The sequence below is a fragment of the Pseudophryne corroboree genome, chromosome 4 (genome assembly GCF_028390025.1).
Source record: "Pseudophryne corroboree isolate aPseCor3 chromosome 4, aPseCor3.hap2, whole genome shotgun sequence".
Taxonomy (NCBI): Eukaryota; Metazoa; Chordata; class Amphibia; order Anura; family Myobatrachidae; genus Pseudophryne; species Pseudophryne corroboree.
The window spans coordinates 86,505,286-86,528,589 of record NC_086447.1 but is presented as its reverse complement, the minus strand read 5'-3'; the positions used below and the strand labels follow the sequence as shown (position 1 = coordinate 86,528,589).

Genomic DNA, 23,304 nt, shown 5'->3' with positions numbered 1-23,304 from the left:
ATACTGATTCCTCATAATCTAGTAGTATGTAAACGTCTATTTGATACAGTTATTTTACAGTGAGAGAAACCCTACCTTGTATGGGGAGTACGGAATGGCCAGGCATAAATCTACAAGACATGCCAAAATTTAAGCAGCCAAGGCAAAATCCAGTGTTTTTGGTCCTGTGAGTTCACACACCTGACTGTAGACCTATAAAACTTTGCGAACAAGCTATAGTATTATCTATATCACAAAGCGCTCTGCACAATACGGGGCTGAGGCAGAGTTGAACGTAAGCCAGCTTTGAGGATGGATCTTGTGTGTTTCCATGCTCTACATGCTCCAAAGGCAAATGTACGCAACTACCAGCGTCTCAGTCTTACGCAGCGCCGTGGCATCTACATCTGTGGCTGAACGGGCGTACCTGGGTTTTTTGCGCCGATGCTCACCGATAACAATGGCCGCTTTGAAGACATTCGTATAGGTGTGGGTGTAATTACGTACGACTTGGGGAAGGGGGGTAAAGTAAACATATTTATAGAATATGAAAACAATAACTTTGAGAGATGGCAGATACTGTAGGTGGCAGGTTTACTCACAGAACTCTGCAAAATCATGAGAAACATTTATCCCAAACACTATTTAATATGCGAGTTGATAACCTGGAGGGTTTGGGTCAGGCTAACAGGAGAGGTAGGACCTTCTCCATGTGGGTGCAGAAAAATCCTGGAAAGGAGCGTGGATAATCAGAAGGTATGAAATGCTGCAGAGCTATTCCAATATATAAAAATGTTCAACTTCATGTTCTATTAGGCTACAAAATCCATCTCTGACACTAAGAGCTTTTGGAGGAGGAAAAATTATCGATAAAATATGGAGCACTAAAATACAAATAATTCTTCAGAATAAGTTTGGCAGAAGGCTAGCTATGAAAGTGCAATCTCAGCTTTTAATTATTGACAAGCACAAGAAAATTGTAGTAACCATCTCATGTAAAAGTACCTTGTTCTGACGCCTGTTGTACATCGAGCAGCTCGTAGACACCAATGCTGGTAAGGACCCAGTCTTTCTTCACGGTTTCACCTTGGTTAGTTACAGTCTCTTCATGTTTCTCTAAGTGTTCACCAGCTACAGCTTTAATCACTTCCACAACATTGCAAGCGACAGCATCTTTGCTTTCCATGACATCTTCACTAGCTACAGTATCTTTGCTTTCCACGATATTGTCGCTAGCTACATGCTCTTTGGTTTCCATTACATCGTCGCTAGCTACATCCTCTTTGCTTTTCATGATATCGTCGCTAGCTACAGTCTCTTTGCTTTCCATGATATCGTCACTAGTTACATCCTCTTTGGTTTCCATTACATTGTCGCTAGCTACATCCTCTTTGCTTTTCATGATATCGTCGCTAGCTACAGTCTCTTTGCTTTTCATGATATCGTCACTAGCTACAGTATCTTTGGTTTTCATTACATCATCGCTAGCTATAGTCTCTTTGCTTTCCACGATATCGTCACTAGCTACATCCTTTTTGCTTTCCATGACATCTTCGTTAGTTATAAACTCTCTGCTTTTCATGGGATTGTTGCCAGCAATATCCTCTCTAGTTTCCATGACATCGTCACTTGCTACATCCTCTTTGCTTTCCATGACATCTTCGCTAGCTACGGTCTCTTTGCTTTCCATGAAATCACTGCTAGCTACATCCTCTTTGCTTTCCATGACATCTTCGCTAGCTACCGTCTCTTTGCTTTCCATGAAATCACTGCTAGCTACATCACTGCTAGCTACATCCTCTTTGCTTTCCATGACATCTTCGCTAGTTACAGTCTCTTTGCTTTCCATGACATCTTCGTTAGTTATATCCTCTTTGCTTTGCATATCATCGTTGCTAGCTACATCCTCTTTGCTTTCCTTATCGCTGCTAGTTACATCCTCTTTGCTTTCCATGACATCTTCGTTAATTATATACTGTTTGCTTTCCACAATATCGTCACGATCTACAGTCTCTTTGGTTTCCGTTACATCATCGCTATCAACAGTCTCTTTGCTTTCCATGACATCTTCGCTAGCTACAGTCTCTTTGCTTTCCACGATATCGTCGCTAGCTACATCCTCTTTGGTTCCCATGATATCGTCAATAGCTACATCCTCTTTGCTTTCCATGACATCTTCGTTAGTTGTATCCTCTTTGCTTTTAGTCACATCTTCGCTAGCAACATTCTCTTTGCTTTCCATGTTCGTTATATCCTCTTTGCTTCCCACGATAACGTCACTAGCTATAGCCTCTTTGATTTCAATGATATCGTCGATAGCTACATCCTCTTTGCTTTCCATGACATCTTTGTTAGTTATAGCCTCTTTGCTTACAGTGACACCTTCGCTAGCTACATTCTCTTTGCTTTCCAGGATATCGTCGCTAGCTACAGCCTCTTTGCTTTCCACAACATCTTCGTTCGTTGTATCCTCTTTGCTTTCAGTGACATCTTCACTAGCTACATTCTCTTTGCTTTCCATGTTAGTTAGATCCTCTTTGCTTTCCACGATATCGTCGCTAGCTACATTCTCTTTGCTTTCCAGGATATCGTCGTTAGCTATAGTCTCTTTGATTTCCACGATATCGTCGCTTGCTACATCCTCTTTGGTTTCCATTACATCTTCACTAGCTACATCTTCTTTGCTTTCCATGATATCGTCGCCAGCGACAGTCTCCTTGCTTTCCATGACATCTTCGCTACCTACAGTCTCTTTGCTTTCCAAGATATCGCTAGCTATAGTCTCTTTGCTTTCCACGATATCGTCGCTAGCTACAGCCTCTTTGGTTTCCATGATATCATCGATAGCTACATCCTTTTTGCTTTCCATGACATATTCGTTCGTTGTATCCTCTTTGCTTTCACTGACATCTACGCTAGCTACATTCTCTTTGCTTTCCATGTTAGTTATATCCTCTTTGCTTTCCATGACATCGTCGCTAGCTACATTCTCTTTGCTTTCCAGGATATCGTAGTTAGCTATAGTCTCTTTGATTTCAACGATATCGTCCCTTGCTACATCCTCTTTGGTTTCCATTACATCTTCACTAGCTACATCTTCTTTGCTTTCCATGATATCGTCGCCAGCGACAGTCTCTTTGCTTTCCATGACATCTTCGCTAGCTACAGTCTCTTTGCTTTCCATGACATCTTCACTACATACAGTCTCTTTGCATTCCAAGATATCACCGCTAGCTACAGTCTCTTTGCTTTCCACAATATAGCTGCTAGCTATATCCTCTTTGCGAGCTACATCATCTTTGCTTTCCATGACATCTTCGTTAGTAATATCCTCTTTGCGTTCCAGGATATCGTTGATATCTATAGTCTCTTTGCTTTCCATGATATCGTCGCCAGCGACAGTCTCTTTGCTTTCCATGACATCTTCGCTACCTACAGTCTCTTTGCTTTCCATGACATCTTCGCTACCTACAGTCTCTTTGCTTTCCACGATATTGTCGCTAGCTACAGCCTCTTTGGTTTCCATATCGTCGATAGCTACATACTCTTTGCTTTCCATGACATCTTCGTTCGTTGTATCTTCTTTGCTTTCAGTGACATCTTCGCTAGCTACATTCTCTTTGCTTTCCATGTTAGTTAGATCCTCTTTGCTTTCCATGATATCGTCGTTAGCGCTTTCCAGGATATCGTCGTTAGCTATAGCCTCTTTGATTTTCACGATATCGTCGCTTGCTACATCCTCTTTGGTTTCCATTACATCTTCACTAGCTACATCTTCTTTGCTTTCCATAATATCGTCGCCAGCGACAGTCTCTTTGCTTTCCATGACATCTTCACTACCTACAGTCTCTTTGCTTTCCAAGATATCACCGCTAGCTACAGTCTCTTTGCTTTCCATGACATCTTCACTACCTACAGTCTCTTTGCTTTCCAAGATATCACCGCTAGCTACATCCTCTTTGGTTTCCATTACATCTTCACTAGCTACATCTTCTTTGCTTTCCATGATATCGTCGCCAGCGACAGTCTCTTTGCTTTCCATGACATCTTCGCTACCTACAGTCTCTTTGCTTTCCACGATATCGTCGCTAGCTACAGCCTCTTTGGTTTCCATATCGTCGATAGCTACATACTCTTTGCTTTCCATGACATCTTCGTTCGTTGTATCTTCTTTGCTTTCAGTGACATCTTCGCTAGCTACATTCTCTTTGCTTTCCATGTTAGTTAGATCCTCTTTGCTTTCCACGATATCGTCGTTAGCTCTTTCCATGATATCGTCGTTAGCTATAGCCTCTTTGATTTTCACGATATCGTCGCTTGCTACATCCTCTTTGGTTTCCATTACATCTTCACTAGCTACATCTTCTTTGCTTTCCATAATATCGTCGCCAGCGACAGTCTCTTTGTTTTCCATGGCATCTTCGCTAGCTACAGTCTCTTTGCTTTCCATGACATCTTCACTACCTACAGTCTCTTTGCTTTCCAAGATATCATTGCTAGCTACAGTCTCTTTGCTTTCCACGATATTGCTGCTAGCTATATCCTCTTTGGTTTCCATTACATCTTCACTAGCTACATCATCTTTGCTTTCCATAATATCGTCGCTAGCGACAGTCTCTTTGCTTTCCAAGAAATCACTAGCTACAGTCTCTGTGCTTTCCACGATATCGTCGCTATCTACATCCTCTTTGCAAGCTACAGTCTCTTTGCTTTCCATGACATCTTCGCTAGCTACAGTCTCTTTGCTTTCTATGACACCTTCGTTAGTTATATACTCTTTGCTTTTCATGATATCGTCGCAAGCTACAGCCTCTTTGCTTCCCATGGTGTCATTGCTAACTACAGTCTCTTTGCTTTCCATGACATCGTCCATAGTTATATCCTCTTTGCTTTCCATATCATTGTTGTAAGCTACATGCTCTTTGCTTTCCAATACATCATCGCTAGCTACATCCTCTTTGGTTTCTACGATATCGTCACTAGCTACATACTCTTTGCTTTCCATTACATCGTCGCTAGCTACAGGCTCTTTGGTTTCCATAATATTGTCGATAGCTACATCCTCTTCGCTTTTCATGACATCTTCATTCGTTATATCCTCTTTGCTTTCTAGGATATAGTCGTTAGCTATAGTCTCTTTGCTTTCCACAATATCGTCGCTAGCTACATCCTCTTTGATTTCCATTACATCTTCAATAGCTACATCTTCTTTGCTTTCCATAATATCGTCGCTAGCGACAGTCTCTTTGGTTTCCATGACATCTTCGCTAGCTACAGTCTCTTTGCTTTCCAAGACATCGCTAGCTACAGTCTCTTTGTTTTTCACGATATCGTCGCTAGCTACAGCCTCTTTGGTTTCCATGATATTGTCAATAGCTACATCCGCTTTGCTTTCCATGACATCTTCGTTCATTATATCCTCTTTGCTTTCAGTGACATCTTTGCCAGCTATATCCTCTTTCCTTTTCATGACATCTTCGTTCGTTATATCCTCTTTGCTTTCCACAATATTGTCGCTAGCTACATCCTCTTTGCTTTCCATTACATTGTCACTAGCTACCTCCTCTTTGCTCTCTATTACATCGTCACTAGTTACAGCCCCTTTGCTCTCCATTACATCGTCGCTAGCTACATCCTCTTTGCTTTCCATAATATCGTCACTAGCTACATCCTCTTTGCTTTCCATGACATCTTCGCTAGCTACATCCTCTTTGCTTTCCATGACATCTTCGTTAGTTATATCCTCTTTGCCATCCATTACATCCTCATTAGGTACAGTCTCTTTGCTGTCCATAACTGCTTCATTAGTATCTTTAATTTCAACATCAATTTCCCTAGCTACAACCTCTTTGCTCTTAAAGGAGCATTCACCAGCTATTACCTTTTTGCTCTCAACGGTGCATTCTCCAGCTACAGCTTCTACACTCTCCAGAGTGCCTCCGCCAGCTACTTCTTTGCTTTCCAGGGTACGAATGGCAGATACATCCTCTTTATACTCCAGGATGTCTTTGCAAGCTACAGCCTCTTTGTACTCCAGGCTGTCTTCGCCAGTTACAGCATCTTCATACTCCAGTATGTCTTCACCAGTTACAGCCTCTTTGTACTCCAGTCTGTCTTCGTCAGCTACAGCATCTTCATACTCCAGGCTGTCTTCATCAGTTAGTGTCTCTTGACTCTCCATGGTGTCTTCAACAATCACAGCTTTTTGACTCTCCAGGGTGCCTTCACAAACTACAGTGGCTTTACTCTCCAGGCTGCCTTCACCAACTACAGCAGCTTCCTTCTCCTGGGTGTCTTTGTCTGAGACAGCCTCTTCGTACTCCAAGATGTCTTCACTAGCCACAACTTCTTGGCTTTTCAGGCTTCTTTCCTCTGCTAAACCCTCTATACTCTCTAGGGAGCATTCAACAGCTAAAGACTCCTGACTCTCCAGGCTCCTTATCTCATCTACAGCTTCTATGCTCTCAAAAATGTCTACACCAGCTACAGTCTCTTTACTCTCTAGGGTGCCTTTGACAGCTACTCCCCCTTTCTTTTCAAGTGTGAATTCAACAGCTACAACCTTCTTGCTCTCCAGGGTGTCAGCTTCTTTTTTTAGGGTGCATTTGCTAGCTACAGCCTCTTTGCTCTCTATGGTGTCTTCGCCACCTGCAGATTCTATGCTTTCCAGGATGCCTTTAATGGTTATTCCCCTTTCCACAACCTTTTCTTCATTTTCCATAGAGTCTTCACAAGCCAAATCCTTGTCTCTTTCCTTTCCAACTGAAATAATGAAAGAACAATTGTATTCTACATCACTTTATATAGTTTTAAGAATATCAACTTTCTGAACACCTAAACCACTTGCTTCAACTACTTCAGAAAGCTATTTATTGATATAATGATTGAACTGTTTGTCTAATTTATAAAGAACAGCATTATAGGAATAAAACATAACATTTATGGTTAGCTTATTTTAATACTATGTCGAATTATACACTGAAGGACCATAAAAATACATTCAGAAAAATGTATAGACTATAGGTCTGATGCAGAATTGAACACATGCCCATTTGCAGAGCATACCAAGTGTATGCAAGTACGAGCAATGCAGAAACCTACACATTTCAATGGCATCTCCACTTGCAAATGAATAGGCGTGTCTGGGTTAGGCAAATTGAGTGAGCGCCAACGCAACTGTGGGCTATGCAGAGTTGGTAGAAAGCAAAAATACATGTCTTTACAGATGTATCATTTGTACCAAGTATAGGGATGTGCAAAAGCTGCATGGAGGATGATGACACGTTTCACACCAACCATATGGATTGCAGCAGTACGTTCACAAAGATGGGTAAAAATGTTACTTTCTTTCTAAATGTGCAATGCAGGATTGTCTATGCAGATTTGCTTTCAATTTTGCAACAGACTCAGACTCTATATTACCCACCGACTTCTGATAAGGCTAAAACTTGAAAGGTTCTCCATGGGTATTATAGTCATACTAAGAGAAATGTTCTGTACAAATTTAACAGCTGTAATGAATCCCTTCACTGGGAATCTCTTACATAATCCTAAATTACTGTAGTTAAAGAGTTAGCCTATGGTCCCTTTGTGCATACTGTAGATTACGCAGAAGCCAATATGATCTTGTACTGTGGGAGGAGTACTCATCAGATGAAGAAACAGTCATGTGAATTGGAATGTACACAAGCTTCAGATAATTAGTACCTAATCCTCACCAAGTCCTACAATTTGCTTCATCTAAAGTCATGCAACAAATAACTGATTATACTTTATCATTCAACCAAAAATATGGCGCGTGAAAAAGGAAAAATAGGATTTTAATACCTACCGGTAAATCCTTTTCTCTTAGTCCGTAGAGGATGCTGGGGATGCTACAAGAACCATGGGGTATAGACGGGATCCGCAGGATACATGGACACTTTATGACTTTAAATGGGTGTGAACTGACTCCTCCCTCTATGCCCCTCCTCCAGCCTCCAGTTATAGGAACTGTGCCCAGGGAGACGGACATTTCGAGGAAAAGGATATATTGTTAAAATAAGGGTGAGATACATACCAGCTCACACCACAAACACGCTGTACAACATGGCATTAAACAGAATTCCAGTCAACGGCATGAACAAAATCATCAACAGGCTGACCATAACTGAAACACAACCTTTGTGAAACACAAGCAATAACTATTAAACAAGTACTGCAGATAGTGTCCGCACAGGGACGGGCGCCCAGCATCCTCTACGGACTAAGAGAAAAGGATTTACCGGTAGGTATTAAAATCCTATTTTCTCATACGTCCTAGAGGATACTGGGGATGCTTCAAGTACCATGGGGTTTATACCAAAGCTCTAGAACGGGCGGGCGAGTGCGGATGACTCTGCAGCACCGATTGACCAAACAAGAGGTCCTCCTCAGCCAGGGTATCTAACTTGTAAAACTTCGCAAAGGTGTTTGATCCCGACCAAGTAGCAGCTCGGCAAAGCTGTAATGCCGAGACCCCTTGGGCAGCCGCCCAGGATGAGCCCACCTTTCTGGTAGAATGGGCTTTCACAGATTTCGGTAACGGCAATCCTGCCGTAGAATGAGCCTGCTGAATCGTATTACGGATCCAGCGTGCAATAGTCTGCTTAGAAGCAGGAGCCCCAATCTTGTTGGGAGCCCACAGGACAGAGGGAGCCTCTGTTGTCCTAATCTGCGCCGTTCTGGCGACATAGATCTTCAAAGCTCTGACCACATTGAGAGACTTTGACTCCGCCAAGGCGTCAGTAGCCACTGGCACCACAGGTGGCTGTTTAACATGAAATGATGAAACCACTTTAGGCAGAAATTGCTGACGAGTTCTCAACTCCGCTCTATCAGCATGGAAAATCAAATAGGGGCTTTTGTGAGCTAAAGCCGCCAACTCAGATACTCGCCTTGCAGACGCCAAGGCCAACAACATGACCACTTTCCAAAAAAGGAATTTTAACTCAACCTTGCGCAAAGGTTCAAACCAATGTGATTGCAAGAATTGCAACACCACATTAAGGTCCCATGGTGCAACTGGGGGCACAAAGGGAGGTTGGATGTGCAGCACGCCTTTTACGAAGGTCTGAACTTCTGGAAGGGAGGCCAATTCTCTTTGAAAAAAGATCGATAAGTCCGAAATCTGTACCTTAAAAGAGCCTAACTTTAAGCCCGCATCCACACCTGCTTGTAGGAAATAGAGCAACCGCCCCAGGTGAAATTCTTCCGTAGGAGCCTTCTTGGATTACACCAAGACACATATTTTCTCCAAATACGGCGGCAATGCTTCGCCGTTACTTCTTTTCTAGCCTGAAGAAGTGTAGAAATTACTTCACTGGGAATACCTTTTCGGGGTAGGATTTGGCGTTCAACCGCCACGCCGTCAAACGCAGCCGCGGTTAGTCCTGATACACGCACGGCCCCTGTTGTAACAGGTCTTCCCGAAGAGGAAGAGGCCAGGGATCTTCTATGAGCAACTCCTGAAGATCTGCATACCAGGCCCTTTTTGCCCAATCCGGAACAATGAAGATCGCAGGAACCCTTGTTCTTCTTATAATTTTTATCACCTTTGGAATGAGTGGAAGTGGAGGGAACACATAGACCGACTGAAACACCCACGGTGTCACTAGGGCGTCCACCGCTATCGCCTGAGGGTCCCTTGACCTGGAACAATATTTCTTAAGTTTCTTGTTGACGCGGGACGCCATCATGTCCACATGAGGAACTCCCCAACGTTTTGTCACTTCTGCAAAGACCTCTTGATGAAGACCCCACTCTCCTGGATGGAGATCGTGTCTGCTGAGGAAATCTGCTTCCCAGTTGTCCACTCCTGGAATGAAGACCGCTGCCAAAGCGCTGGCATGTCTTTTCGGCAAGCGAAGAATCTTCGTGGACTCGGCCATCGCCGCTCTGCTCTTTGTTCTGCCTTGGCGGTTTATGTACGCCACTGCTGTCACGTTGTCTGACTGAATCAAGACCGGCAGACCTCGAAGAAGATGGTCTGCTTGCAGTGTGCCGTTGTGGATGGCTCTTAATTCCAGAATGTTTATGTGTAGAGAAGCTTCCTGACTTGACCACTTTCGCTGAAAGTTTCTTCCCTGTGTGACTGCTCCCCAGCCTCGGAGGCTTGCATCCGTGGTCACCAGGATCCAATCCTGAATCCCGAACCTGCGTCCCCCTCCAGAAGATGAGAACTGTGCAGCCACCACAGAAGGGAAATTCTTGTACTGGGAGATAGAATAATTTTCTGGTGCATATCCAGGTGAGACCCGGACCACTGGTCCAGCAGGTTCCACTGAAACACCCTGGCATGGAACCTGCCATACGGAATGGCTTCGTAGGCCGCCACCATCTTCCCCAGCAACCGAGTGCAGTGAAGAACTGACACCTTTGCCGGTTTCAGAATCCGTTTGACCATGTTCTGTATTTCCAAAGCTTTTTTCGACTGTAAGAAAAACTCTCTGTAATTCTGTATCCAGAATCATACCCAGGAACGACAGCCGTGTCATTGAATCTAACTGTGATTTTGGCAAATTTAGGAGCCAACCGTGTTGTTGCAGAATCGTCAGCGAAAGAGCAACATTATTCAACAATTTCTCCTTGGACCTTGCCTTTATGAGGAGATCGTCCAAGTACGGGATGATTGTGATTCACTGCTTGCGCAGGAGAACCATCATTTCCGCCATTACTTTGGTGAAAATCCTTGGAGCCGTGGACAGACCAAACAGCAACGTCTGAAATTGATAATGACAATCCTGCACAGCAAATCTCAGGTAAGCCTGATGTGGAGGATATATGGGGACTTGTAAGTAGGCATCTTTTATGTCGACCGACACCATAAAATCCCCCTTCTCCAGACTGGAGATCACTGCTCGTAGAGACTCCATCTTCAACTTGAATCTTTTGAGAAAGAAATTGAGGGATTTCAGGTTTAGAATCGGTCTGACACAGCTATCCGGCTTCGGGACCACGAAGAGGCTTCAATAAAAACCTTCCCCCCGTTGAGACGGGAGTACCATGACAATCACTTAATTTTGACACAACTTTGGTATCGCAGCGCTTACTATCTCCCTTTCTGGCAGAGAAGCTGGCAAGGCTGATTTGAAAAATCGGTGAGGGGGCACGTCTTGAAACTCTAGCTTGTACCCTTGGGTTACTATTTCTACTATCCAAGGATCCAGGTTCGAGTCCATCCAGACCTGACTGAAGAGTTTGAGACGTGCCCCCACCGGAGCGGACTCCCGCAGAGGAGCCCCAGCGCCATGCGGTGGATTTGGTAGAAGCCGGAGAGGACTTCTGCTACTGGGAACTTGCCACAGCCTGTGACCTTTTTCCCCTTCCTCTCCCCCTCGCAGCAAGGAAGGAGGACCCACGTCCTTTTTGAATTTGTTGGGCCGAAAGGACTGCATCTGATAGTGAAGCCATTTCTTCTGCTGTGCAGGAACATAATGTAAAAAAGATGACTTACCCGCGGTAGCCGTAGAGACCAGGTCAGTGAGGCTGTCACCAAACAGGACATTACCGTTAAACGGTAGAGACTCCATCGCCTTCTTAGAATCAGCATCAGCATTCCATTGATGAATCCACAATGCTCTCCTAGCAGAGACTGCCATGGCATTGGCCCTTGATCCCAAAAAACGAGTTTTATGGTAAGAACTTACCTTTGTTAAAACTCTTTCTGCGAGGTACACTGGGCTCCACAAGGAATGGACAATGGGGTGTAGAGTAGGATCTTGATCCGAGGCACCAACATGCTCAAAGCTTTGACTGTTCCCAGAATGCATAGCGCCGCCTCCTATATCACCCCGCCTCCCCGCACAGGATCTCAGTTTTTAGTTAACCAGTCCAATGCAGTAGCAGGAAAAGAGACGACAACGGTTAGTAGCCACAACACCGCATTCTCACGACAGGAGACGTGTCAGCAGCTAATGCCATACCAACCCAAAGAAGGTAAGTGCGTCAGGGTTGGCACCTTGTGGAGCCCAGTGTACCTCGCAGAAAGAGTTTTAACAAAGGTAAGTTCTTACCATAAAACTCGTTTTCTGCTGCGGGGTACACTGGGCTCCACAAGGAATGGACAATGGGGATGTCCTAAAGCAGTTCCTTATGGGAGGGGACGCACTGTAGCGGGCACAAGAACCCGGCGTCCAAAGGAAGCATCCTGGGAAGCGGCAGTATCGAAGTCATAGAACCTTATGAACGTGTTCACAGAGGACCACGTAGCCGCCTTGCACAATTGTTCAAGGGTTGCACCACGTTGGGCCGCCCAAGAAGGTCTAACAGACCGAGTAGAATGGGCCGTAATGTGATCAGGAGCAGAGAGACCAGCCTTCACATAAGCATGTGCAATCACCTTTCTAATCCATCTGGCCAGAGTTTGCTTGTGAGCAGGCCAGCCACGTTTGTGAAACCCAAACACAACAAAAAGAGAATCAGATTTCCTAATAGGAGCAGTTCTCTTCACATAGATACGGAAAGCCCGTACCACATCCAAAGACCGCTCTTTGGGGGACAGATCAGGAGAAACAAGTGCCGGAACTACAAACTCCTGGTTAAGGTGGAAAGAAGAAACCACCTTAGGTAGATAGACGGGACGAGTCCTAAGAACCACCCGGTCACGGTGAAAAATCAGATATGGGGAGCTACAGGACAAAGCACCCAAATCCGACACACGTCTAGCTGAAGCAATAGCCAGCAGAAACACCACCTTAAGGGAAAGCCACTTAAGGTCTGCTGTACCAAGAGGTTCAAACGGAGACTCTTGTAACGCCTCCAAAACCACCGACAAGTCCCAGGGAGCCACAGAAGGGAAAATAGGGAGGCTGGATACGCAACACGCCCTGAGTAAAGGTATGCACATCAGGTAAGGTCGCAATTTTTCTCTGAAACCACACCGACAAGGCAGATATTTGAACCTTGAGAGAGGCCAGAAGCAGGTCCAAATCCAGGCCCTGCTGAAGAAAAGCCAGCAACTTGGCTATACTAAACTTGGAAGCGCCATAATCGTTAGATGCGCACCAAAGTAAGAATGCCAAACCCTATAGTAAATCCGAGCCGAAGCTGGTTTACGGGCCCGCAACATAGTTTGAATGACCGCCTCAGAAAACCCTTTAGCCCTTAAGACGGAAGCTTCAAGAGCCACGCCGTCAAAGACAGCCGGGCTAGGTCCTGGTAGACACAGGGGCCCTGAACGAGGAGGTCTGGGCGTTGTGGAAGTAGAATTAGACGCTCTGACGATAAGCCTTGCAGGTCTGAGAACCAGTGCCGTCTGGGCCACGCTGGAGCTATGAGAAGCAGAATTCCTCTTTCTTGCTTGAACTTCTGAATTACCCTGGGCAGGAGTGACACCGGAGGGAACACGTACGGCAGCCGAAACCTCCACGGTACCGCCAGCGCATCCACGAATGCTGCTTGAAGATCCCTTGTCCTTGCTCCGAAGACCGGAACCTTGTAATTGTGTCGAGACGCCATCAGATCTACGTCTGGAAGGCACCACCTTTCCACTAGGAGTTGAAACACGTCTGGATGGAGGCCCCACTCGCCGGCATGTACGTCCTGACGACTGAGAAAGTCCGCTTCCCAATTCAGGACTCCCGGAATGAATATTGCCGATATGGCCGGTAGATGGCGTTCTGCCCAATGTAGAATCCGTGAGACTTCCTTCATTGCTAGGCGGCTTCGAGTGCCGCCTTGATGATTTATGTAAGCCACTGTGGTGGCATTGTCCGACTGTACTTGGACAGGACAGTACTGAATTAAATGCTGGGCTAGGTTCAAGGCATTGAAGACCGCCCGCAACTCCAGAATATTGATCGAGAGGAGGGACTCCTCCCTGGTCCACCGCCCCTGAAGGGAGTGTTGCTCCAGCACCGCGCCCCAACCTCTTAGACTGGCATCTGTCGTCAACAGGACCCAGTTGGATATCCAGAACGGACGGCCCCTGCACAGTTGTTGGACCCGGAGCCACCAGAGCAGCGACAGACGGACCTCCGGAGTCAATGAGATCATTTGAGACCGGACCCGGTGAGGCAGGCCGTCCCATTTGGCTAGAATTAGCCTCTGAAGAGGGCGAGAGTGAAATTGAGCGTACTCCACCATGTCGAATGCTGACATCATGAGGCCCAGCACCTGCATTGCCGAATGTATCGACACTTGCGGACGAGATAGGAAGCAACGAATCCTGTCCTGAAGTTTCAGGACTTTCTCCTGAGACAGAAACAACCGCTGGTTGTGAGTGTCCAATAGTGCTCCCAGATGCACCATGCTCTGAGCAGGGATCAGGAATGACTTCTTCCAGTTGATGAGCCACCCGTGGGCTTGCAGAAACCGGACCGTCACATCTAGATGACGCAGGAGAAGTTCTGAGGAAATCGCCAGGATTAACAAGTCGTCCAAATACGGCAGTATCCTGACCCCTTGACGGCGGAGTACCACCGTCATCACCACCATGACTTTTGTAAAGACTCGCGGAGCCGTTGTTGAACCAAAAGGTAACGCCCGAAACTGGTAATGGCAGTTGCCAATCGCAAATCTCAGGTATTGCTGATGAGACACTGCTGTAGGAATAAGCAGGTAAGCATCCTGTATATCCAGGGAGACCATGAAGTCCTCAGGTTCCAAGGCCAGAACTATAGAGCGAAGGGTTTCCATCTGGAACTTGGAAACCTTCACAAACCTGTTCAATGCATTGAGGTTGAGAATGGCCCGGGAGGACCCATTCCGTTTCGGGACTAGAAACAGCGGAGAATAGTACCCCCGGCCCCTCTGAGCAAGGGGCACCTGTACTACGACACCTGCATCCAGGAGGGTCTGTACCACCGAATGTAGAGTGTTTGCCTTTGTCTTGTCCAACGGGACATCTGTCTGGCAAAATCGATGAGGGAGTCGGTTTTTGAAGGCTATGGCGTAACCTCGAGTGACGACTTCACGTACCCAGGCACCTGAAGTGGTCTTCAACCATTCCTGGGTATACCCTAGAAGCCTGGCCCCCACCCTGGGATCCCCCAGAGGGAGGCCCGCCCCGTCATGCGGCAGGCTTATCTGTCTTGGAAGCTGGCTGACGGGCCGCCCAGGCTCTTTTGGGCTTAGGCTTACCAGGTTTGGAAGTGCGGGCCTGCTTGCTGTACGCCTGACCTTTTGCTTTACCTGAAGGACGAAAGGGGCGAAAAGAAGTACCTTTAGCCTTCGACGCCGAAGGAGCAGTACTTGGCAGACAGGCAGTTTTGGCAGTAGCCAAGTCAGCCACTATCTTATTCAAGTCCAACCCAAACAGAATATCTCCCTTGAAAGGGAGTACCTCCAGGGTTTTTCTAGAGTCCAGATCCACAGAACAGGATCTCAGCCACAATACCCGGCGAGCCAGGACTGACGCAATAGAGGCCTTGGCTGCCAGGATACCGGCATCAGAAGCCGCCTCTTTAATATAATGAGAAGCTGTGACAATATATGACAAGCATTGTCTAGCATGGTCAGAGGAGATTTCAGCATCTATCTCCAAGGCCCATGCTTCAATGGCCTCTGCAGCCCAAGTAGCTGCAATAGTGGGCCTTTGTGCAGCACCCGTGAGGGTGTAAATAGCTTTAAGACGACCCTCCACACGTTTATCCGTAGGCTCTTTTAGCGACGTGACGGTGGTGACCGGTAGAGCTGAGGAAACCACCATCCTAGCCACATGCGAGTCCACCTGGAGGAGGCGTTTCCCAATTCTTAGACAGCTCCGGCGCGAGGGGATGGCGAGCCAGCATCTTCTTTTGAGGCACAAACTACGTACCCGGGTTTTCCCAGGGTTCCCGACGTATATCAATTAGATGGTCAGAGTGAGGTAAAACTTGTTTAATCACCTACTGACGCTTGAACCTATCTGGTTTCTTAGGAGGAACGGATGGCTCGGGATCATCCGTAATCTGTAAAATTAACTTAATAGCCTCCAAAAGATCAGGAACATCCACATGTGAACCACCCTCCCCATCAGCTGTATCTGAGTCAGAACCTGTGGGGTCAGTGTAAGTGCCGTCTTCATCCGACGAGGTGTCAGTGACAGCAGTGGAGTGTGAGGAGACAAGCGCTCGCTTAGAGGACCCCTTGGACGTAGGCGAGCGACGGTCAGACTTTTTAGTAGTCAGGGACTGGTTCAACTTCTTTAATTGAGCAGATAAATCGTCCGCCCACGGCGGGTTAGCTGCAGGGACCACAAACTGTTGTACCGGCATTGGGGGTCCCATAGGGGGTGTTAGTTTATGAACTAACGTATGCAGAAGCGTGGAAAAAGCGGCCCACGGCGGGTCATTATTTGCCCCTGTTGCCACCGTCCCACTGGGGGGCAAGGAGCACCCAGAACCAGAGCCCAAAGCTGCTATATTCTCCTCATAGGTATCTGCGGTTTCAGCAACACCAACAGTGTGTTCAGCCCCAGAACCGTTACCCTCAGAAGCAGACATGATATAACTTGCAGTATCAGGTAACACAGTACAATTTGTCAGCAGCACAATACCTCTAGCCCAAACCCCTGCGCAGTGTAGTCAGCACCAGCAGAGATAAAGGAGAGATATGGTGACTAAATCACAGAGGAAAATACGTAATACAGTATATCTTTGTGAAAATCCTATATCAGATAAAATCTGACACACCAAGCCCCCTCAGGTTATAGAATATAGGGATAGCAGGTTGAGTGAAAGACACGAAATGGACACCACTCAGCTATCAAATGCACACACAAATAGTCACAGTTTGTACAATGCAGAGGTTATTACTAACAATAATACTGCACTGGACTAGCTTACACAGCTATATAACAATAGATATAACAGTACACAGTAAGAACTGGATGTATATCACAGGGTATTTGTACTAGGAAACCCTCACTAAATGCACTCTTTCTTAACTAACACTGACTAAAAAGGCAGGTAGAATACTTAAGTGTCTTGTAAAGTCACAGCACTGGCAACCAGGCGGCTTTACATAGGAGGATTTGCCCAAGCATTCCCAGGAACAGTGAGCTGAGGGATAATGGCGCCGCAGACACTGCCAAGGAGTGAGGGAGAGACAGATATGCAGCTCCAGGGCGGGAACATTTGCAGAAAATGGTGCCCTGGGGCTGGGGGAGGGGCTTCAGGTCCAAGCTCTATCCCCCTGCTGGCAAAACTACCGGGTACTGCGGGCTCTAATAAAACGGTTTATAGAGAAAACCTGACCTGTCCCATGCCCTGGTGATCTAGTGGGATCGCCTGTACTGCCACAGTGTACACCGCCAGCGCCCGCGGCCCGCCTCCCACTGACCGCGCCGGACCGCGATAAAGACCAGGTCCCGCAAGCGGGACCCACTTACCACCTCCTGAAGCGCGGCCACGCGATCCCGGAGAGCCCCCGTCGTGTGTGCCTGACAAGAAGAAAACCGGAGCCTCCTGCTGTAGTTACCCGGCAACCAGGGCTCGGGAGTGTACAGCGCAGCTGGGGAGAGCCGGAGCTGCAGCCGTGAATGTCCACTGACATGTAACACTGCTGCTGCCCTTGAAGTCTTCACTTTTTTCCTCAGAAAAAAAGCTCTTCTTAGGGCTGCCTGGATCAGCCCCTCTGTTAAGTGCCTGCTACTGCAGCACCAACTACAAAACTGAGATCCTGTACAGGGAGGCGGGGTGATATAGGAGGCGGCGCTATGCATTCTGGGAACAGTCAAAGCTTTGAGCCTGTTGGTGCCTCGGATCAAGATCCTACTCTACACCCCATTGTCCATTCCTTGTGGAGCCCAGTGTACCCAGCAGCAGAAAGGCCAATATCCTTTACCGCTTCTTTTAAATACGCTGCAGCGTCCTTGATATGGTCAAAAGCACACTATCCCTGTCTAGGGAATCTACCTCAGATGACAAGTTATCCGCCCACTTTTCAATAGCGCTACTCACCCATGCCACAGCAACAGCGGGCCTGAGTAGCGACCCTGTAGTGGCATAAATGGATTTCAGGGTATTTTTCTGCTTACGATCCGCAGGATCCTTCAGGGCTGCCGTGTCAGGGGACGGAAGCGCTACCTTTTTGGACAAACGCGACAAAGCTTTGTCTACCATGGGGATTGACTCCCAGCTGTCCCTGTCCCCAGAGGGAAACGGATATGCCATTGGAATTCTTTTGGGAACATGTATCTTCTTTTTGTCGGGATTTTCCCAAGCTTTTTCAAAAAGTGCATTCAGTTCATGAGAGGGAGGAAACGTTACCTCAGGTTTCTTGCCTTTAAACATACAGACCCTCGTCTCAGGAACAGCAGGGTCCTCAGTGATATGAAAAACGTCTTTTAGCTCCACAATCATGTACTGAATACTCTTAGCCCGTTTAGGATGTAATCTGGCATCACTATAGTCGACACTGGAATCAGAGTCCGTGTCGGTATCTGTATCTGCTATTTGGGCAAATGCACGTTTCTGCGACCCTAAAGGGGTCTGGACCTGTGATGACGCATCTTCCATGGATTTCCTCCATGTCTGGTTCTTAAGGTCCATACACAACGATATAATGAGCGACGTCGCTCATTTTCCCCCTCCTTGAGCGACGTCGCTCATTTTATCATTAAGTGTGTATGCTGCCAGTGACGACCGATGCGCGGCCCCGCGGGTCGGCAACGATCGTCGCTGTCGGTAGGGCATGCATGAAGGATGTGGACTGTCGTCCACGACCTTCATGCAGGGCTGGCGGGGGCGTGACGTCACTGAGCGATATGAGCTGTCATATCGCTCAGTGCATACAGGCGGCCGCCGACCGGCCGGCCCGGGAGGGGGAAACGTTAGACGATGTCGCTCACAGAGCGACATCGTCTAATGTGTATGGGCCTTTAGACTCAGATTTATCAAACCTCTTAGCCAACTTAGTCACATTTGCATTTAAAACACTCAGCATATTGACCCAATCATCCGTCGACACACACACGTACCGACAGCCACAAACACACTGGGCTATAGGGGACAGACCCACAGCAGAGCCTGTTAGAAAGACACAGAGAGAGTTCAGCCAGCTTACACCCAGCGCCTATCCCGGGTTCTGAAGTCAGTAACAATACTGCCCAGACCTGCTAGCGCTTTTATCAAACAATATTATTCACCAATTACTAGTGCCCCCCCCCCCCCCCCCCCCCGTTTTGCACCCTGTTACTTGCACAGCAGTGTGGAGGATCAGGGCCAGCGTCTCTGCAGCCTTCTGTAAAGACAGAAATGGCGCTGGTGAGAGCTATGCGGCTAAGCCCCGCCCCCGACATGGCGCGCTTCAGTCCCGCTCAAAATTCTTTATACTGGCGGGGGTCCCTTAACAAGTGCCTGGGCACTGTTATATTGCATGCCAGTGGTATTTGCGGCCCACCATGCTGCCCAGGGCGCCCCCCCTGCGCCCTGCACCCTGCAGTGCTGTGATCAATGTGGGAGCATGGCAACTGGTAACTCAAGCCGTCTTCTGCCGTCACTGAAGTCTTCTGATCTTCTCATACTCACCCGGCTTCTATCTTCTGGCTTTGTGAGGGGGGTGACGGCGCGGCTCCGGGAACAAGCAGCTAGGCGTACCGTAGTGATCGAACCCTCTGGAGCTAATGGTGTCCAGTAGCCTAAGAAGCAGAGCCCTTGAACTCTTAAGAAGTAGGTCTGCTTCTCTCCCCTCACTCCCATGATGCAGGGAGCCTGTAGCCAGCAGGTCTCCCTGAAAATAAAAAACCTAAATAAAGTCTATTTCTGAGAAACTCAGGAGAGCTCCTCAGTGTGCATCCAGTCTCGCTGGGCACAGAATCTATCTGGAGTCTGGAGGAGGGGCATAGAGGGAGGAGCCAGTTGACACCCATTCAAAGTCTTATAGTGTGCCCATGTCTCCTGTGGATCCCGTCTATACCCCATGGTTCTTGAAGCATCCCCAGCATCCTCTAGAACGTATGAGAAATAGGGGCTTTTGTAAGACAAAGCCGCCAATTCAGACAACCGCCTTGCGGATGCCAAGGCCAACAGCATGACCACTTTCCAAGTAAGGAATTTCAACTCAACCTTACGCAAAGGTTCAAGCCAAGGAGATTGTAGGAACTGCAACACCACATTAAGATCCCATGGTGCCACTTGGGGCACAAAGGGAGGTTGGATGGGCAGCACGCCCTTCGCGAAGGTCTGAACTTCTGGAAGGGAGGCGAATTCTTTCTGAAAGAAAATAGATAAGGACGAAATTTGTACTTTAATGGAGCCTAACTTTAGGCCCGCATCCACACCTGCTTGAAAAAAATGGAGCAAACGCCCCAGCTGAAATTATTCCGTAGGAGCCTTCTTGGATTCACACTAAGACACATTTTCTCCAAATACGGTGGTAATGCTTCGCAGTTACTTCTTTTCTAGCCTGAAGTAGTGTGGGAATGACTTCACTGGGAATACTCTTTCGGGCTAGGATTTGGCGTTCAACCGCCATGCCGTCAAACGCAGCCGCGGAAAGTCTTGATACACGCACGGTCCTTGCTGTAACAGGTCCTCTCGTAGAGGAAGAGTCCAGGGATCTTTTATGAGTAATTCTTGAAGATCTGGATACCAAGCCCTCCTTGGCCAGTTCGGAACAATGAGGATTGCCTGAACCTTTGTTCTTCTTATGATCTTTATCACCTTCGGAATGAGTGGAAGTGGAGGGAACACATAGACCGACTGAAACACCCACGGTGTCACCAGGGCGTCCACCGCTATTGCTTGAGGGTCCTTCGACCTGGAACAATATCTCTGAAGTTTCTTGTTGAGGCGAGACGCCATCATGTCTATTTGAGGAATTACCCAACGACTTGTCACTTCTGCAAAGACCTCTTGATGAAGACCCCACTCTCCTGGATGGAGATCGTGTCTGCTGAGGAAGCCTGCTTTTCAGTTGTCCTCTCCTGGAATGAAGACTGCTGACAGAGCGCTTGCATGTTTCTCCGCCCAGTGAAGAACTTTTGTGACCTCCGCCATCGCCGCTCTGCTCTTTGTTCCGCCTTGGCGGTTTATGTACGCCACTGCTGTTACGTTGTGTGACTGAATCAAGACGGGCAGACCGCAAAGAAGATGTTCCGCTTGCCGAAGGCCGTTGTAAATGGCCCTTAATTCCAGTATGTTGATGTGCAGACAAGCTTCCTGGCTTGACCATTTTCCCTGGAAATTTTCCCCCTGTGTGACAGCTCCCCAGCCTCGGAGACTTGCACCCGTGGTCACTAGGATCCAATCCTGGATCCCGAACCTGCGTCCCTCTAGGAGGTGAGAACTGTGCAGCCACCACAGGAGAGAGATTCTGGTCCTGGAAGATAGAATTATTTTCCGGTGCATGTGGAGGTGAGACCCGGACCACTTATCCAACAGGTCCCACTGAAACACCCTGGCATGGAACCTGCCAATTTGAATGGCCTCGTAGGCCGCCACCATTTTCCCCAGAAACCGCGTACATTGAAGAATCGATACTCTTGCCGGTTTCAGAATCTGTTTTACCATGTTCTGTATTTCCAAAGCCTTTTCCACTGGAAGAAAACTCTCTGTAATTCTGTATCCAGAATCATACCCAAGAACGACAGCCGTGTTGTCGGAACAAACTGTGATTTTGGCAAGTTTAGAAGCCAACCATGTTGTTGCAGAATTGGTAGGGAGAGCGTAACGTTGTTCAGTAATTTCTCCTTGGATATCGCATTTATCAGGAGATCGTCCAAGTACGGGATAATTGTGATTCCCTGCTTGCACAGGAGAACCATCATTTCCGCCATAACCTTGGTGAAAATCCTCGGAGCCGTGGACAGACCAAACGGCAGCGTCTGAAATTTGTAATGACAATCCTGAACAGCAAACCTCAGATAAGCCTGATGTGGAGGATATATGGGGACGTGCAAGTAGGCATCCTTTAATGTCGACCGACATAATTTTTTCAGAGAGAAATTGAGGGATTTTAGGTTCAGAATCGGTCTGACGGAGCCATCCGGCTTCAGGACCACGAACAGGCTCGAATTAAAGCCTTCCCCCTGTTGTGACGGGGGTACCGTGACAATGACTTGATTTTGACACAGCTTTAGTATTGCAGCGCAAACTACCTCTCTTTCTGGAAGAGAAGCTGGCAAGGCCGATTTGAAAAATCGGTGAGGGGGCACATCTTGAAACTCCAAGCTGTAACCTTGGGTTACTATTTCCAATACCCAAGGATCCAGGGCCGAGCGAACCCAGACCTGACTCAAGAGTTGGAGACGTGCCCCCACCAGTGCGGACTCCCGCAGAGGAGTCCCTGCGTCATGCGGTGGATTTGGTAGAAGCCGGGGAGGACTTCTGCTCTTGGGAACTTGCCACAGTCTGTGACCTTTTTCCCCTTCCTCTTCCTTTCGTAGCAAGGAAGGAAGACCCTCGTCTTTTTTTGTATTTATTGGGCCGAAAGGACTGCATCTGATAGTGGGCCGTTTTCTTTTGTTGTGCAGGAACATAAGGTAGAAACGAAGACTTACCCGCGGTAGCTGTAGATACCAGGTCAGTGAGGCCGTCACCAAATAAGACACTACCGTTGAACGGCAGAGACTCCATAGCCTTCTTAGAGTCAGCATCAGCATTCCATTGATGAATCCACAATGCTCTCCTAGTCGAGACTGCCATGGCATTGGCCCTTGATCCCAAAAGGCCAATATCCCTCGCAGCTTCCTTTAGATAGGCTGCAGCGTCCCTGATATGACCCAGTGTCAAAAGCACGCTATCCCTGTCCAGCGAATCCATATCAGATGACAAGTTATCTGCCCACTTTTTAATGGCGCTACTCACCCATGCCGATGCCACGGCAGGCCTGAGCACCGTACCTGTAGTGACATAAATGGATTTTAGTGTATTTTCCTGCTTACGATCCGCAGGACCCTTTAGGGCTGCAGTGTCAGGAGACGGAAGCGCCACCTTTTTGGACAGACGCGATAGAGCTTTCTCCACCGTGGGGGTTGACTCCCACTTTTCCCTGTCCCCAGAGGGGAACGGATATGCCACCTGAATTCTCTTGGGAACCTGTGACTTCTTGTCAGGATTTTCCCAAGCTTTTCCAAAAAGAGCGTTCAGTTCATGAGAGGGAGGAAACGTCACTTCAGGTTTCTTTCCCTTAAACATGCAGACCCTTGTATCAGGAACAGTAGGGTCTAACGTGATATGTAATACGTCTTTTATCGCCACAATCATGTACTGAATGCTCTCTGGGTAAATGAACGCTTTTGTGACCCCGAGGGGGTCTGAACTTGTGATAATGCATTCTCCATGGATTTTCTCCATGTCTGGTTCTGAGACTCAGATTTATCCAATCTTTTGTTCAATAGAGCCACATTAGCATTAAAAACACTCAAAACATTTACCCAATCAG

At 47.4% G+C, this 23,304-nt stretch overlaps 1 protein-coding gene across 7 annotated transcripts in view; it reads right to left on the bottom strand.

The window, feature by feature from the left end:
* The window catches only part of TDRD6 (tudor domain containing 6), a 602,384-nt gene that overhangs the window by 234,224 nt on the left and 344,856 nt on the right, over window positions 1–23,304 (bottom strand). For all 7 annotated transcript variants that reach the window (XM_063915227.1, XM_063915230.1, XM_063915225.1 and 4 more), the window contains one exon: window positions 985–6,741. In XM_063915227.1, the coding sequence (XP_063771297.1) occupies window positions 985–6,741 (5,757 nt within the window). The remainder of the gene's footprint in view (window positions 1–984; window positions 6,742–23,304) is intronic.